We start from the raw sequence: 18,019 nt of genomic DNA, 5'->3' as shown, positions 1-18,019 counted from the left end.
CCACATCAAATCCGTCCAAACGAATCTGGGTGAACTTTAATGACCAATAAATATAATTCCTCTCAGCGATCAGCTGTCTGGATGATTCCCTGACTCTGAGAGGAAGGGGTATCTATGGTCCACACTGTCAGGGTGTTGAGTTTACCAGGAGACAAAGACTGCGGGGACGAGAGGTTTTCTGTTGACTAATACACTGTGTGTGGACCCCGCTGGCAATTCTGGTGTTCTGACCCGAATCGAGACAAACACCACGCTGCCCACTCTACCAACAACACGGCACAGCCGGACACATAACAGGGGACTTTCCATCCCACAACACTGGATTCAGTGATGAAACCCGCGATTAATGTTGTTGTCCCACTGAAAAGTCCATTAAGGTGCTTTTAAATGCCAGCGCTCTCCCACAGGTGACGTCACACAGCTTCTCACCCCACGCGCCTGACGTCACACACGCGCTGCTGCGCTCGACCTTTATCGGTTTAACGGCTGGGCTAATGATCACGTGACCAGCCCCATTCCTCCCCCCCCGCCCCCCCCCCCCACCGCTGTCAACGCAGGATTCAGGATCTGCGCTATACCAATTCGTGGGAAGCGATGTCAATCACTGATTATACCCAGTCGCGGAGGCGGACAGGCCGAGTGGGCGTTACCCCGCTGGGTTCGTCTCCCGCTCAAGCGCCGACCGCCTCATCAGAGCGGAGAAAACCTCAAAGTAAATGTCCGCTTTCTGATTTATTTCCATTTCCCTCCGAGGGAAGTTGGGGCGTCTCCTGCGGCCGGAGTCTGATGAGGAGGAGACCATTCGGCCCGTCGGTTCGATGCCGGTTCCCCGGGGAGGGATTTTATTGAAAGGATGAAGATGGTGAGAGAGGGGGCGGACAGGATGTTTGTCCCGGTGGGAACAGGAGGGGCTCATCTGTGGAAATGTCTGAGCCCACGGTGGTGTCGAGCAGAGGGATTCACCACATTGGGGGCAAACACCGGCAGACTGTTGCCCTGCAAGCGGGGCCGATGGTCCGGGCAAAGTGACAATTATTTGTGCTTTGTTGAGATTGTACCTGGAATATGGTGTAAAATCCCTCTCCCCATACTAACACGGGTTATACAGACCGAAGAACAAACTACCGGAGGAACTCAGCGGGTCGGGCAGCATCTGTGGAAGGAAATGGACCGTCAACATTTCGGGCCAAGACCCTCCCTCTGGACTGAGAGTGGACGGGAAATAATCAGAGAAAAGAGGTGAGGGGTGGGGATGGGGCAAGAGCTGGGGAGTGAGAGGTGGATCCAGCTGAGGGGGGAGGTGGGGAGGTGGTATTTGTTATAGAGAGTGCAATGAAGATTCACCTGACTGATCCCTGGAGTGGTGTGGTCATCATATGGAGAAATATCAAATGCGATAACCCTTTCATTTGGTTAATCGAGGACTGAGAGGTGAACACATTGAAATGCACAACATCATTGCCGGTTGAACCAGGGATCCCAGTCTCTGAAACAGGAATGGACTATCCAGGACTGAAATGAGGGGAAATGTCTCCATTCCGACGGTGGTAAATGTCTGTAAAACCCCTCCACAGAGGGCGGTGAAAACTCAGTGATCGTCCCCACGTAAAACAGAGGGCGGCAAATGTGTGGAGACCGAAGGGATAGAGGAAATGAGGACTGGGCAGAAACATGTGGCTGAGATGGGAGAGCAGACGCCATCTTGCTGATGGTTAGAGGGGCTGAATGGCCTCCTGCTGTTTCTCACTTGATGTTTCAGTGTTCCTGTCCAGCAAGGTTCCGGAGGAATGTGAATAAAAATTAAGTGATTTAAATGAAACGTGAACATTTCCTGTTTGGGTCTGAATTATGTTTTGGACCTGGATGGGAATTGAGCCGGTGACTCTGTGACCTAGAGGTGGAGGGAAAGAGATCGGGGAAGATATGGTGTGGAAAAATAATCATGTATCTGGGGTAAATATGGAATAATGTGGGGAATGCGCTGAATGGGTCGGGCAGTGTATGAGGGGCGAGGAGCAGAGTCACCGGTTCAGGAGGGAGACCCTCCACCCGTCACCTGATTCCGTTTCCTGTTCACGTTTTTCTGCAGATCTGCAGCATCTGCGGGTCACTGCTCTACGTGTATGTGTAGCTTCACCTTTCACCCGTTCAGACAAGTCAGTGAGATCCAGATCTGTCACGTCCTCTCGTTGTGGGTGGACAATGTATTTTTTTCTCTGCAATACTTTCTGCATGTTTCATTCCACTGTTTTGTGGTGCTGAAGTGCAGCCGACGGTCCTGGGTGTCTGACCCACTTATGTGAGAATTTAGCCTTTTCTATTTCTCTGAGCTTCTCATAAATGTGTAAAGTTTAGTTCAGCTTCACTTCAGAATTTCCAAAGCAACACCCAGTCAGTCAAACTGCTCCACACAATTAAAATAGCTTATTATTTTTTCTCTATTTTTGTACTATATATATATAGTTCATATATATATATATATATATATATATATATTCTTCTTTAAAAATCACAATTGTTAAAAGCTATTGTTATGAATTAGTTTCTACTACTACCACAGCAACAACAAATTTCATGACATATGCCGGTGCTATTAAACTTGATTCTGATATTGATATGGGAGTCCCACCACTGGTCACCTGATCCCAGTTACCACAGATCGTAATGTGAGATTGAAGCCTTTTCCATATATTTGCATTCCACAGAAATGACAACAGTTCTGTTTCCTTCTGTGGTTCCAGAGCAGAAGCTCAGTCTGCCTAATATTTCCACACAATTAAAATGGGGAATTTGTTTATTATCATCATGTACTGAGCTACAGTGAAAATCTTGCCTGATGTACCATCCACACAGATTGATACATTACGACAGTACATTGAGCTGATATACAACAAAATAATCACTGTAACAAAGCATTATGACTGCAGAGAAAGTGCAGTGCAGATAGACATATGGTGCAGGGTCAAGTCGAGTTACATTGTGAGGTCGGGTCCATTTTATCATTCATTTGACTTATAACTGCAGACAGGCATCCATCCTTCAGCCGGGTGTTACGCACTTTAAGGCTTTTGTATCTCTCCGCCAATGTGGAAGCGGGTTTGCAGCAAGAATGTCCAGGTTATGAATTTTTTTTGTGTACATGGCCTGCTTTCGCGAGCCTGCTTATCAAACCAACACTTCATTTTGTTTTGAGAAATCTTTAAGTTTTGTCTCACTAGACTACAGGTTGGGTGTAGTTTATTTTTGAACTTCAAAACATAGTCTAACGAGTTAACATGTACATCCCCATCAATCCACTGTTCCTTTAACAAGGTCAAAGGGCACACTGCTACCATACAAGTTCAAAAGGAGTAAAGCCCAGCGATTCCTGTACTGACTCTATTTCTGTGGACAAAAGCAAATGTATTCTTTCATCCCAGTCTTTTCCATTTTCAACACAATATGTCTTAATCATTGTTTTGAGGTAGAATGAAATCTTTCTAAAGCCCCTTGTGATTCTGTATGGTACGCAGATGATGCAATTTGTTTTGTTCCCAGTTCAGAAACTACCTGCTGGAATAATCCAGATGTAAAATTACATCCTTGATCAGACTGTATTTCTTTAGACAAATCGAATAAAGTGAAAATCTTGGTAAGAGCCTTCGCCACAGTTTTAGCTTTAATATTTCTGAGAGGTATTGCCTCTGGGAATCTGGATGCAGTACACATATAGTTAGCAGATACTGATGGCCAGCTTTGATCTTTGGCAATGGGCCAACACAATCCACTATAACTTTGGAAAAGGGTTCACCGAATGCAGGTACAGGCCACTGGGGTGAGCTCATTAGGTTTACCCACAACTTGTCAAGTGCCTTTTGGAAACTCTTATTCAGGGTAAACATAACTTTATGAGTTAAAGCAAACAGATCTGCTAATCCAGCAGATTCCTGCATAGTGGCAGCATCATTTCCATCTAAATACGTCTTTCTGTCATCAGGGACACACCTTCTGAATTCTTCAATTAAAACCAACTCTTTCAAGCTGTTACATGTTTTAACATGTAAACTTCATTTACATGTTCAGATGTGCACCAGCGGTCAAAACACACAAATTTCTCATAAGCAAATTCTGTATGTCTGGTTCACAGATTTCTTCAAGTTTCTAAACTTTTGCCTGTCTGCTTCTGGGACCAACTCACAAGCTTTGAGCACAGCCTGTTTCACTAGGTCAAAATGTGTGGTGTGTGACCATGTGGTTAAGGTGTTGAACTAGCGATCTGAAAGTCATGAGTTCAAGCCTCAGCCGAGGCAGCTTGTGTGTCCTTGAGCAAAGCACTGAACCACACACAGCTCCTGCACATTTATAGTCCAGTGGCGATGATTGGGGCAGCATAAATAAATAAATAATAAGCTGCTTCAGCAACTGTCAAAGCAGAATAGGCTTGCTAAGCCTTCCCCTTAATTACACTTAGTAAGAGTATTTTCTTTCTGCTTTTCTGCCTCTCCAGCCTGAAATTGCCTCTGCCTTTCCGGAGCCTCTATCTTTAATTTTTCTCACTTGTACTGGAGCTCAAGCTCACGAGGTTTACTTTCAGGAAACACCTCCAACTCCTCCACTTTAAACACTCCCTCAGATACATAATGTTCAGCTATTATCCTCTGCATCTGTGCCCTCCTCATTGTCAATTTCACCTTAGCAAGTATTAATGTTCTAGCAATACTCAATAACTCAATCCTTCTGGTGTCCTCTAATGCCTGAGAGGTTCACAATTCCAGATATCTATCAACATCCATTGCTGCTGATTTTCCACACACAAATAAATCAAAAGGGATTTATCCAATGAAATCAATATTAAATCAATCCTTAAATTTGTTCATATCCCAGATGCAGGCCCCATTTTGTTACAAACCATAACGCTTTAGAAACGAACCAGCAGCAACAGACTACTCCCAGTGGCCACACATTTTAATTCCACTTCCCATTCCCATTCTGATATGTCTATCCATGGCCTCCTCTACTATCAAAATTAATCCAAACTCAGGTTGGAGGAACAACACCTTATATACCGGCTGGGTACCCTCCAACCTGATGGGATGAACATTGACTTCTCTAACTTCCGTTAATGCCCCTCTTCCACTTCTTACCCCATCACTGACATACTTAATTGTTTGCCTGTTTTCCATGTCTCTCTGGTGCTTCCCCCACAACTTTCTTTCTCCTGAGGCCTCCTGTCCAAAGATCCTTTCCCATCTCGAGCTCTGTATCACGTTCACCCATCACCTTTCCAGCTCTTAGCTTCATCCCACCACCTCCAGTCTTCTCCTATCATTTTGCATTTCACCCTCCCTCCAGGACTTTCAATTCTCTTTGTATCTTTCCTATCAGTTAGTCCTGACAAAGGGTCTCAGCCTGAAACGTCGACATTTCTTCTCCTTATAGATACTGCCTGGCCTGCTGTGTTCCACCAGCATTTTGTGTGTGTTGTTTGAATTTCAGCATCTGCATTCCGCATGAGTGTTATGTGTATAAATAAAACTCCCAAACTATTGAGCGTGGGGGAAACAAGGCTTGGAGTCTTGAGATGGTAAAGTATGAAAGTTCAGTTCAACTACAGAATAAGTGATGAGAGAGAGATATTTGTAATACAGGGTAAATGTTGAGAGAAGGCCATTATGTCGTATTCCACAGGTTTCATGGTAGTTGAACGAGACCAACAGTCACTGTAGATTTTATCTGTCATCCTTCCAAATCTACATACTAATTATCATCCGAAGTGACTTGTCTTAAGGGGTATCATCTTCAAGTGAACTACCACACCACAGCCAGGCAAGGGTTAACACATAAGTGGTCTCCACAGGATATCCCAAATCAGATCCACTCCTATGGGTTAAATGAGGTGATAACCACACATTCGATGTACGGTGAATCGATAATTAGCCCACCCTTGTGGGCAAAGGAAAGTTACAAACAGTGACCCTTGGCCACTAGTTCCCTGGTTTCGATTCTTCCATTTTTCCTCCTATGTCTCCATCTGTCTCTGAGTGTCTGTGTCCTCGGTTAAAACTAAACAAGCTGCTCGCGATGTAAACAAGCTGCAAGTCAGACACATTTGCCTTCTTCATCTCTCTCTCTCTCCACAGCAAACAAAACCTAGAGATTCATAACAATGGCCACTCCCCATTGTGAGCTGACATGTGTGCCAGTAGGTGGGATGATTGAGTGAATCCTTTCCCACATTCTCAGCAGGTGAATGGCCTTTCTCTGGTGTGAACTCGCTGATGTTTCTGTAGGGTGAATGTCTGAGTGAATCCTTTCCCACAGACTGAGCAGGTGAACGGCTTCTCCCCAGTGTGAACTCGCTGGTGAATCTGAAGGGTGGAAGAGTCAGAGAATCTCTTCCCACAGACTGAGCAGGTGAATGGCCTTGCCCCGGAGTGAACTCGCTGGTGACTCCGTAGGTGGGATGACTGAGTGAATCCCTTCCCACATTCGGAGCAGGTGAACGGCCTCTCCCCAGTGTGAACTCGCTGATGAATCTGAAGGGTGGAAGAGTCAGAGAATCCCTTCCCACAGACTGAGCAGGTGAACGGCTTCTCCCCAGTGTGAACTCGCTGGTGTTTCAGTAGGGTAGCTAACTGAGTGAATCCCTTCTCACAGTCTGAGCAGGTGAACGGCTTCTCCCCAGTGTGAACTCGCTGATGTACCAGTAGGGTAGATGACTGTGTAAATCCTTTCCCACATTCTGAGCAGGTGAACGGCTTCTCCCCAGTGTGAACTCGTTGGTGTACCAGTAGGTTAGATGACTGAGTAAATCTCTTCCCACATTCTGAACAGGTGAATGGCTTCTCCCCAGTGTGAACTCGCTGGTGACTCTGTAGGGTAGCTAACTGAGTGAATCCCTTCTCACAGACTGAGCAGGTGAACAGCTTCTTCCCAGTGTGAACTCGCTGGTGTCTCTGTAGGGTAGCTAACTGAGTGAATCCCTTCTCACAGACTGAGCAGGTGAACGGCTTCTCCCCAGTGTGAACTCGCTGATGACTCTGCAGGTGGGATGACTGAGTAAATCTCTTCCCACATTCTGAACAGGTGAATGGCTTCTCCGCCGGGCGAACTCGCTGGTGTCTCTGTAGGGTAGCTAACTGAGTGAATCCCTTCTCACAGACTGAGCAGGTGAACGGCTTCTCTCCAGTGTGAACTCGCTGATGTACCAGTAGGGTAGATGACTGCCTAAATCCTTTCCCACACTCTGAGCAGGTGAATGGCTTCTCCCCAGTGTGAACTCGCTGGTGAGCCATCAGGTCAAATGACCGAGTGAATCCTTTCCCAGAAATGCAGCAGATGACAAGCCTCTGCCCGGTGTGGTGTGAACTGACTGGTGTGTCCACAGGTGGGAAGGCCGATTGAACCCCTTCTCACACACAGAACAGGTGAATGGCCTTGTCCAGTGTGAACTTGCTGATGTACATTCAATTGTGATAACCGAGTGAATCCATTCCCACTGTCTGAACAGGTGAAAGGTCTCTCCCCTGTGTAAAGTACAGGTGTGCCAGTTGGTCAAATGACCGAGAGAATCCCTCCCCACAGTCTGAGCAGGAAGGGTGGTCAATTGGATCCCTTGCTCCACTTCTTAAATATCTAGACAGAGACAACAAAACTGTTGTGCCGTGTTTGAGCTTCCTGAAGACGAATTCCTTCTCATTTTCAACCTGTAAAAAGATTTACAAAATCCATCAATGGGTGTAGGACAACATTTCTGATGAGATTACTTGAGTTGCCAAGGTTTGATCTGGTATCACACTGTTACAGTGAGGTTCTACCCAAGCTGGAGAGAGAAATCAACTCCTGACTGGGCAGAGTGCTGGTATCTGGAATGACCATCAATTCCTTGATGCTCTTCCTGTCTCTATAAGAATGGGGCATTTCTGCCATCTCCAATCTGTGACCTGGCTCAGTTTGACTCTCTCCGTTGGTATTATTCCCTGTTCCCACTGAGCTGCATGGGTTCCTGGCCCCTCAGTAACTGAAACACTCTCACACAAATAGTTTTTCTTGACTTGCAGCTGGAATCTTCTTTTATGTATTATTAACTTAAAGTGCCACAGTTTTAACGCCATATAAAAAATTCCTGCTGAAATGACTGGTTGGTTCACACAGCTGTCAAAAGGGGTTAGAGTGAATTTTTGTATTATTTCAGGTTCTTGTCACAATCATAGAAAATTTCAACATAGAAACAGGCACTTTGGGCCATCTAGTTTGTGCTGAACTATTTAAACAGCCCACTCCCACACCTCTACCATCCAGGTACCAACACAAACCTCTTAAATGTTGAAGTCGAGCTCACATGCACCACTTGTGCTGGCTGCTCATTCCACAGCCGGATGACCGTCTGTGTGAAGAAGTTTCCCCTCATGTTCCCCTCAACATTTCACCTTTCACCCTTAACACATGGTCTCTGGTTGTTGTCCCACCCAATCTTCATGGAACAAGCCAGTTTGCATTAACACTATCTGTGCCTCTCTATCACAATCAAATCTCCCCTCAATCATCTGCATTCCAAGGAATGAAGTCCGGATTTGTTCAATATTTCCTTATAACCCAAGTCCTCCAGACATGGCAACATCCTTGTGAATTTTCTCTGAAATCTCTGAACTTCTTTTACAACTTTCCTGTAGGTAGGTGACCAAAACTGTACACAATACTCCAAATTAGGCCTCGCCAATGTCTTCTAGAAGTCAACAGAACATCCATCTATTGTTATCAGTACTTTGGTTCATGAAGGGCAATGGGCTGAAATCATTCTTTCCATCCCTATCTACCTGTGATACCACTTTCAGTGAATTAAGGACTTGTATTCCCAGGTCCCTTTCATCCACAACACTCCTCCGTGCCCGACCATTCACTCTGAAAGATCTCCCTTGGTAGGTCAGACCAAAGTGCAACAACTCATACTAGACTGCATTAAATTCCATTTTCCATTTCTAAAACCATTTTCCCACCTGGTCCAGATTGCACTGCAAGCCATGATAGTCTTCTTGCACTCCACTGAACCCCCTGTCTTATTGTCATACACAAATTTGCTGATTCAGTTAACCACACGATCATCCAGATTACTGATATAGACTGACAAACAACAACAGATCCAGCACTGATCCCTGTGGCAGCCACTAGACGCTGAGTGACCGAACCTTCTTGACCAACCTCCCATATGAGACTTTGTCAAGTGCCTTGCTGAAGTCCATGTAGACAACATCCACTGCCTTGCCTTCATCCACTTCCCTGATAACTTCCTTGAGAGACTCTATAAGATTGGCGAGAGCCATGCTGTCTATCCTTTATCAGTCCACACCTATCCAAATACTTACAGTATATACCTGGTTCCTGCACACACATTCCAATAACTTTCCCAGTTCTGATGTCAAGCCCACCAACGTATAATTTCCTAGTTTCTTTTTACAGCCTTTCTTGAACATCAGAACAACATTGTCTGTCCTCCAATCTTCGAGTACCTCACCTGTCACTAAGGATGATTCAAATATCTGTGTTTAGGCCCCGATAATTTCTGCACTTGTCTTCCGCAGGGTCCTAGTGAACAACTTGTCAGGCCCTGGGGATTGATGCACAATAATTTGCCTCAAGACAGCAAACCCCTCCACCTCTGTAATCTGTACAGGGTCCATGAAGTTGATGCGGCTTTGCCTCACTTCAATAGACTCTGTGTTCATCTCTTGAGTAAATACGGATGCAAAAAAAATCTCCCCAAGTCTATGTTATCCTTTCATATGGATTACCATTCTGATCTTCCAGAGAATTAATTTTTTCCCTTGCAATATTTTTGCTCTTAACATATCTGCAGAATCCCTGAGGATTCTCCTTCACCTTGTCTGCTGGGGCAACCTCATGCCTTCTTTTATTTCTTTCGTAAGTGTTCACTTGAATTTCCTGTATTTCGTAAGTACCCCATTTGTTCCTAACTGCCTGTACCTGGTATGCACTTCCTTTTTATTGATCTGGGAGAGGAAAGCCAAAGGGGTGATAGATCTGCATGGTGGGAGATGGGGGTAAGGAGGGTTAAACTAAAGTTGCAGGGGGAATGGGAGCCTGAATAACAGAACAGAGAGTGGAGAATTTGTGGAGACAGATGTTGTTCAGGCCTCAGACAAAGTCAGGAATGAAAAAGTTGAGCGTGGTGCAGTGAATATGCTGAGCCCTGTATATTTCAATACAAGGAGCAGCGTAGGAAAGGCGGATGTGTTCAGGGCATGGATCAATACCTGGAATCAACACTAGGATCTGGCAACTGTGGACTGGGACAGGCTGCTTTATGGCAAAGGTGTGCTTGGTAAATGGGAGGCCTTCAAAGCAAAATTTTGAAATTAGTAAGCGGGTATGTCAGAATAAAAGGTAAAGATAGAAACTGTAGGGAAACTTGAATTGCAAGAGATATTCAGACCCTGGTAAAGCACAAAATGGAATTACATAACAGGGATAGGCAGTCAGTTCCTTATGGAGTATAAGAAATGCAACAGAACACATAAGAAATCAATCAGGATGGCTAAAAGATGGCATGAGGTTGCTGTCACAGAAGAGATGAAGGATAATCCTCAGGGATTCCAGTGATAGATTAGGAGCAAAAGGATTGCAAGGCACAAAGTTGGTCCTTTGGAAGTCCAGAATGGCAATCCACGTGTGGAACCAAAGCAGATGGAGGAGATCTTAAATATTTTTCAAACTCTATTTACCTAGGAGATGGACAAAGGGTCTATGGGAGTGTGGAAAAGCGGCATTAACCATTTCAACCCTGGGGGAAAAAACACTTCTCTGGCCACTCACACGCTCAATACCCCTCATCATTTTATACACCAAAAAATGTCTCTAAATATAAACAAGGAAATTATACATTGCACAATCTACTTTCCATGATTCAGTACATTTACACAGACAGGTGTGTAAAAAGGGCCCAACGAATATCAGCGACAAACAGGCCCAATTCACCACAACCACAAACTGTTCCTGCTGCTATCATCCAGGAAATGGTACCACAGCAAAAGGAGCAACAGGCCCCGGGACATCATCTTCCACCAGGCCATCAGACTGATTAATTCATGCTGATACAATTGCATTTCGATGTTGTATTGACTGTCCTATGTACAAACTATCTATTATAAATTACTATAAATGAAACATTGCCCATTTAGATGATGTAAGGTAAATATTACTACTCATGTTTATGAAATATGTATTTAATAAAGTCAATTCAATTCACCCTCTCCACTATCTGTTCTGTCATTCTTCAACTTATTTTAACCACATCACCCCCTCCCCTGCTCACTACCACTAGCAAGTCTTACCACTAGGATATTTGCCCCTCTTGTTCTGTTCCTCTAACTAACAAAACCCCTATCAGTCTTTTGACTTTCATCTGCCAGGTAATTACCCCCACAGCTTCTGAAGTGGTCCACCTGTTGTTGTGTGAAATGGCCACAAGTGTACTCTGCGATGCCTATTTAACCTCATTCCCCTTCCTGACTCTCACCCAGTTTCCTGTGTCCTGCACCTTGGGAGTAACTCACCTCTCTTCATGTCATATCTATCACCCCCTCCAACTGCTGGATGATATGGAATTCACCCACTTCAAGCAGCTCATTGAAGTGCAGGGTTACAAGTTGCAGCTGGATGCACATCTTGTAGGGGAGGGCATCAGGGACACCGCAGGTCTCCCCTCCTTCCCTCCAATACCCCTCTAATTTGTAATAACCAGTGTACAGATAAATCTTGGACTGTGTATTTTTTACCCAGTGACAGCTAGCAAATCACTGTCAATAGGAACTTTAATCTCCTCTGGGTTTGATCGAGTTCATCTGCACTCTCACACAACCTATGTAGCAGGCCTGTAACAGGAAATGCAGGAGTTTCTCACCAAAGCTTTTGCACATTGTCCATATGTGGTTTGCTTGCTAAATTAAACTTTAAGAAGTCAGATTCCCAAATATCACTCCACTTCTTCCCACTTGCAAATTCTCCAGCAACTTTTGCATCACCAAAATGCAAACAGGCATCACTAGTTTCTGTGTTCTACATATATATTCCCCCTGAACCCGTCCCCAATGACTGACGGTGGTGAACTCAGTGAATGAAATCCCAATGAATACGAAGGGAAGGGCAGTAGTCTTTCTGTCTCACTGGAGTCTGGCACATTTGTGATGCGAAAGCTACTTGTTGCCCAGGGCAAAGGTGTTTGATATCATTACGTACCCAGAGAGAATGGGACAAAACATGTCCTCACGTGTATAAAAGTCCAGAGCAAGAGGAGGTAGAGGAAGCAACACACACAAAATACTGGAGGAACTCAGCAGGCCAGGCAGCATCTACGGAAAAGAGTACTAATGCTGAGTTCCTCCGACATTTTGTGTGTGTTGCTTGGAATTCCAGCATCTGCAGATTTTCTCTTGTTTGTGTTGGAGGTAGAACAAAGGTGATTTTCTCAACTGCTGATGTAAAAGATTTTGTTCCCTTTCTCCGAGTTCCTAATCCTTGCATTTAGATAGCTGGAGCTCTGCTCTGTCTGAGAGATCCATCGGTTCCCATTCCCTCATCAGCCGGAAGCTCCCCGGGGCCCGTATACGGATCGTGGAGCTGAGAGAGAGGGAAGAGGGCAGGATTGTCCCGGGATTGCTGCCCACGGTGTCCGAAATTCAGAGGAATTATCCTGAAGTCGGTATTTAAGATAAAAACACAATTAATCGCTCTTACCTGCAACCGACATTTTCAAAGCCTTCTGTGCACTGCGCGCATGCGTGAAACTCAGGGACGTCCTCAGCCTGACGCCTGCGCATTTCATCGGCGCTTCAGCGCCGGCGAAATTCTTAACGAATTGCCCTATGGGTAATCACGGTGCCATTAAACATTTCTGCAAGCACCATTTCAATATCCATACCTCATTTTTTTTATCTTGGGTATAGAAAAAATCTGCAGCTGTTTTAACGCAGAAAGCGGCTCCCATAAGCAATATACTCAATATCAACGTGTATCTAATGCCAAAGTAAAATGCAGATATAAAACAGGAGATTCTGCAGTTGCTGGAAATACTGAGAAAACATTTTCTATGTATTCCTCTCCAAAATTTCTGCCTTATCTGTTGATTTCCACCTGTGTTTTGCAGAAATTAACCACCTTTTTTTTCGATCAACCAGTTTCCACATGCTTCTAATCTTTCACTTTTAACCACATCGTGCTGGTCTTATTCGTCCTCCTCCTCTGGACCCCATCTCTCTCTGGAGCCCCTGACTCTGGCTGGCAAATCTTCGGTTTCTGACACTGCACCATCGAAGATTCACTCGTTAGTCTGCTGTCAGACTTTAGAGGTGCATTGTGTTACGAGACCGCAGGTTCGTTTACTGTGAGTGTCGCTTTAAGTGGCTGAGTGAGGCGGGGCTGTGACATCAGACACAAGCTGCGGCAGCCTGAGGGAGCGGGAGCGGGAGAGGGAGACAAGTTATTGGAAATTCAGCGTGTGACTGCTATAGACTGCAACTCTTCCATGCCCAAAAGGTTGGGTTGATCTGTTCATCGGCACGCAGTGCACAACGGATGTGTGACTGTCAGTTCGTATCATCCATATGTGTGGATTTGCTGGAGTATCCTGTGGTATTACTTTTGTTGGTCCTTACCTGGAATCGGGGTGTTCTGTGGTAATCACTTGAAGACGATATTCCTGTGACTGTCACCTGGTGATATTTCTAAGTGGATTTCGGAGCTAATCGACGGATAAGATCTTTGGCGACTGTTATTTCGTCTATCAAGCGTGGAATGTGTGTGGAATTCTTCGTAATTGCCTTCTCTCTACATTCCCTTTATTAGTAACTACGCTATACAGCAATATAAATGCAGATATATCAAACAGATTAGCAATAATTGTGTGTGTGTGTGTGTGTGTGTGTGTGTGTGTGTGTGTGTGTGTGTGTGTGTGTGTGTGTGTGTGTGTGTGTGTCTGTCTGTGTGTGTGGAAATAGGAAAGCCAAGCTTCTTCACGCCTCGGGGTGAATGGATACCGTCTTCCGGTGATGAGTGAAGTTCGGTTCAGTTCGTGGGATTGAGTCGGGTAGTGATGGAGAGAGAGAGAGGGAGAGTTTTGAGTCTTCGGGTAAGCTGACGCCGTCGATAGTCCCTTCGTCCTCCGAAATCCTTTGGAAGTCACCGACTGTGACACTACAAACGATACCGTTCTTCTGTGGTGGAGTTATTAACCCAGGCGAGGGATGGACACACGAATAACTCCCCACCGGTCACAGCCTTTTCACACTGCGAGAGCCACTGATCGATGCTCCTGATCGATCCTCCAAAGCCCAACTTTTTCTGTGGACACAACAAAGCTCATTCAGTGTCCAAAACCATGTGTCTGGAGGTCTATCAGCGGACCTCCTACTTATCTCACCGTGCTGAGCCCCAGCTGTCCATCAAACAGTTCCTCCCTTCTCTCTCTGTAAGAACACAGAAGCTGACAGTGTCCTTGTAAAAGTGTCAACAAGCTTGCAGAGAAACCATAACACTGTCTCCGAGCAGTCTTCCTCTCTAACTCTCTCTCTCTCTCTCACTCTCTGTCCACCTTCCCTCCCTCCCTCTCTGTGTGTCCGGTGTTGAACATCTCCCTCTCTCTTTTCAAAAACACAGTTCATAGGGGTAATTCAGGACCCCGTCACTATACTAATGAAGAGAGTGGTTTTAACATCGAAACCAGACTCCGTTAGTGATCTATTGCTGCTGGCACGTAACAATTGCAACAACCCAGCTGTCTGAGGCACAATCCTTTATAATTGGTGAAAATGACCCAAAACGTTGAAAAGAGCGGGTAAGAAGGAGTTTAACCAATTTCGTCCGGAGCCCTGAAGAACGTCACAACCACAGTGAGATCATCGTCTTGTTCAGCCCGGAGAAAATCATGCAGGAAATTCATGCAGGTGTATAAGATGATGAGAGGCATTGGTCGTGTGGATAGTCAGAGGCTTTTTCCCAGGGCTGAAACGGCTAACACGAGGGCGAATAGGTTTAAGCTGCTTGGAAGTAGGTACAGAGGACATGTCAGAGCTAAGTTTTTTAAACAAAGAGTGGCGTGTGTGTGGAATGCACCGCCAGCGACGGTAGTAGAGGCGGATACAAAAGGGTCTGTTAAGATAGGTACATGGAGCTTAGGAAAATAGATGGCTATGCGGTAGGGTAATTCTAAGCAATTTCTAGACTAAGTTACATGGTCGGTACAACATTGTGGGACAAAGTATCGATAATATGTTGTAGATTTCTGTGATTCTATGACATTCAAGGGAAATCTCCTATCCTACGGAGTGGTGACTAGATGCAACCTGTCATCTCAGGGAGAGTGAGAGGGAAACGGCGGGGGTAGATTTTCATACACTGATATGGAACAGAAATATGGGCAGGGACCAGCTGGGCTGAGTGGCCTCTCAAGCGAGACACGGGATTTGATACAGAACTGATTTATCATTCACATATCCACAATATTAAACATCAGTCTAGTTTAAGGCTGACATCAGCAGAACGGACTCCTCCAATGCTCAGTGACCAGGGTTCAGTCCTGGGTGCGATGAGCAGCCGCAAGAACTGCAGAATCTGACAGTAACAGTCCCTCATGAACCTGCAGCTGCCTTCAGTCGCCATGATGGTTAAACATTTAACACGGAGCTGATTTGAACTTCCTCCCTGATGTGAAGTTCCTGGTGTTGCCGCAGCTGGGATGATTGAGGAAAACTCTTTGCTCACTCCGGACAGAAATGTGGCCTCTATTTATTGTGAACTCACCGGAGCATCACAAGGTGGGTTAACTGAATGAGTCTCTTTACACACACGGAGCAGGTGAACGGCCGCTTCCCAGAGCGAAGCTGTTGGTGTATCTGCGATGGCCGACGGAATCCTTTCCAAAATGAGAGCCAGTGAATGACGTCACAGTGCTATCAACGTCATGGCGATGTATCCAATCAGATCACGGACATGGACACATGTTCGGGCTCTCCTTGTAGCGAATGGGGCGCTGACTTCTCCAGCATCTCCGCCTCCACATTCAAGGATCGGCGGCATTCAAGCGCTGGTGAACTGACAGATACAGCAGAACTAACGAGCTGTTGTGCTTGTGATTCCCATACACAAATCCTTTGTCTTTTCTACACTGTTAAAAGCTTACAAAGCACGTCGGTAGGTGAAGGACAATATTTCCACTCAGATTATTTAGTTTCCATGGTGCCTTCTGAGAAAAACACTGTCACAACTCAAAACAACTTGGGGGGACAAGACTTCATCTTCTAACTGGCCACAGTTCCGGCATCAGGAACAATATCAAACTCTCTGCCTCCCTCTTTGTATCAAAATGGATCATTCCTCCCCTTCATCAGTCTGTGACTTGGCTCAGTCTGTCTGTCTCCTTCGCGTTCTGAGCATGCGCCACACACCCACTGAGATCACATTTTATTTACACGGCTGTGACTGGAGACTTTCTGATTATTATGTCCCTCCCGGCATTTGACGGTGGTAAACTCAGAGTTAGCATTGGTATTGACCCTCAGGAGTAGGTGATTAGTCTTTTTCGTTGGAGGTCGATAAACTGCCGGTAGTGTGTGGCTGGATGAGTGGGTCATTTTCAGACTGGAAGGGGGTAGCGTTTGGAGTACCCCAGAGATCAGTCCCTGACCACAGTTGTTCACAGTTTAATGTCCTGGCGGAGGCAGCGAGATGTGAGATGTCCCAGTCTGCTGGTGAGGCAGAAAGAGTGGAGTTGAGGGAGGGGAGGCTATTCACATGCAATTTCGTAGCTTTGCAATCACTACATAGTGCACTGTGGGGCTGCAGTGGCGGGTTCCAATCTGCTAATTAGATTTGCTGACCACACTACATTGATCGGCCGAATACCAATTAATAACGAGGCAGCGTACAGAGAAGTCATCACCCCGACACAGTGGTGTCAAGAAAACAACCTCTCCCTCATTGTGACAAAAACAATGGAGCTGGTTGTGGATTACAGGAGGAATGGAGAGACAGGGACCAAATTCAACATTTCCAAGTCTGTTATTGACACAAAATGCACATTTTAATAGTGATCATGACGCAATGTATTTTATATATTGTTGATGACATAAAACATATTTATAGATTGTTACTGACAGAGAATCGTATAATTTATGTTCCGTGTGTTATCTGAAAGTACTTGCCTGTGATGCTGCCACAAGTCAGTGTTTCTCTGTACCTGTACCTTCCCGTACTTGTGCACTTGGCAATAAATTCAACAGGACCTGAGAAATCTCAGTGAGATTTGATTAGTGATGATCATCTTGGCAGCTCGGTAGGTCGAATGTATGAGACAGTACACTGTTAAATGCAAAACCCTGAACAGTGTCGATGATCAGAGGGATCTTAGACTCCAAGTTCATCGCTCCCTGAAAGAGACTGCACAGATTGATCGGATGGTTAAGAAGGCAAATGGCATGGTTGTCTTTATTAGTTGAAGCACTGAGTTCAAAAGTCGGGAAGTTGTGTTGCGGCTGTTACGAGCCTGCGGTCGTACTGTGACTGTTTCTTTAAGAGCGCCGGCGTGAGGAGGCGGGACTATGACGTCAGTCACAGGCTGACAGCGCTGACTGTGGACTGAACCATCAGAGAGAGAAAGCGATCTGCAGACAGGCAGTCGGCCAGTCTAAAGAGAGAGAGAGAGAGAGAGACTGGAAAAACTGATAGCTTCAGTTAGTCGCAGCTGAGGCTTGGAACTCTCCTCTGCCCACAAGAATGGGTTGATCATCGGTACACGGAACCACAACGAATGTGTGTGGCTGTCACTTCGTATAATCCATAGGAGTGGGTTTTGGAATATCTTGTGTTAATCCTTGCCTGGGTATATTGTTTGGTAACCCCTGAAAGACGGTATTCCTGTGACAGTTCATTTTCGCTGATAACTCGTATGTGGACGGATTCAACGGATAAGAACTTCGTCGACGGTTATTTTGAAATAACCGCCTTTTCTCTACATTTCACTCTGGATCACAAA

General features: G+C 45.4%; 1 protein-coding gene across 1 annotated transcript; it reads right to left on the bottom strand.

Annotated features, from left to right (window-relative positions):
• Positions 1-2,885: 2,885 nt before the first annotated feature.
• Positions 2,886-12,799, bottom strand: LOC132389707 (zinc finger protein 229-like). Its single transcript, XM_059962271.1, has 2 exons — positions 12,730-12,799; positions 2,886-7,685 (listed from the first exon to the last, which is right to left on the bottom strand). The coding sequence occupies exon 2, from the start codon at positions 7,272-7,274 to the stop codon at positions 6,219-6,221; it is 1,056 nt and encodes a 351-aa protein (XP_059818254.1). The 5' UTR covers positions 7,275-7,685; positions 12,730-12,799; the 3' UTR covers positions 2,886-6,218.
• Between the last annotated feature and the right edge of the window lie 5,220 nt (positions 12,800-18,019).

This window comes from Hypanus sabinus, unplaced genomic scaffold, assembly GCF_030144855.1.
Source record: "Hypanus sabinus isolate sHypSab1 unplaced genomic scaffold, sHypSab1.hap1 scaffold_634, whole genome shotgun sequence".
NCBI classification, from domain to species: Eukaryota; Metazoa; Chordata; class Chondrichthyes; order Myliobatiformes; family Dasyatidae; genus Hypanus; species Hypanus sabinus.
The sequence above is the reverse complement of the archived record's forward strand: the minus strand, read 5'-3'. Positions and strand labels throughout refer to the sequence as shown.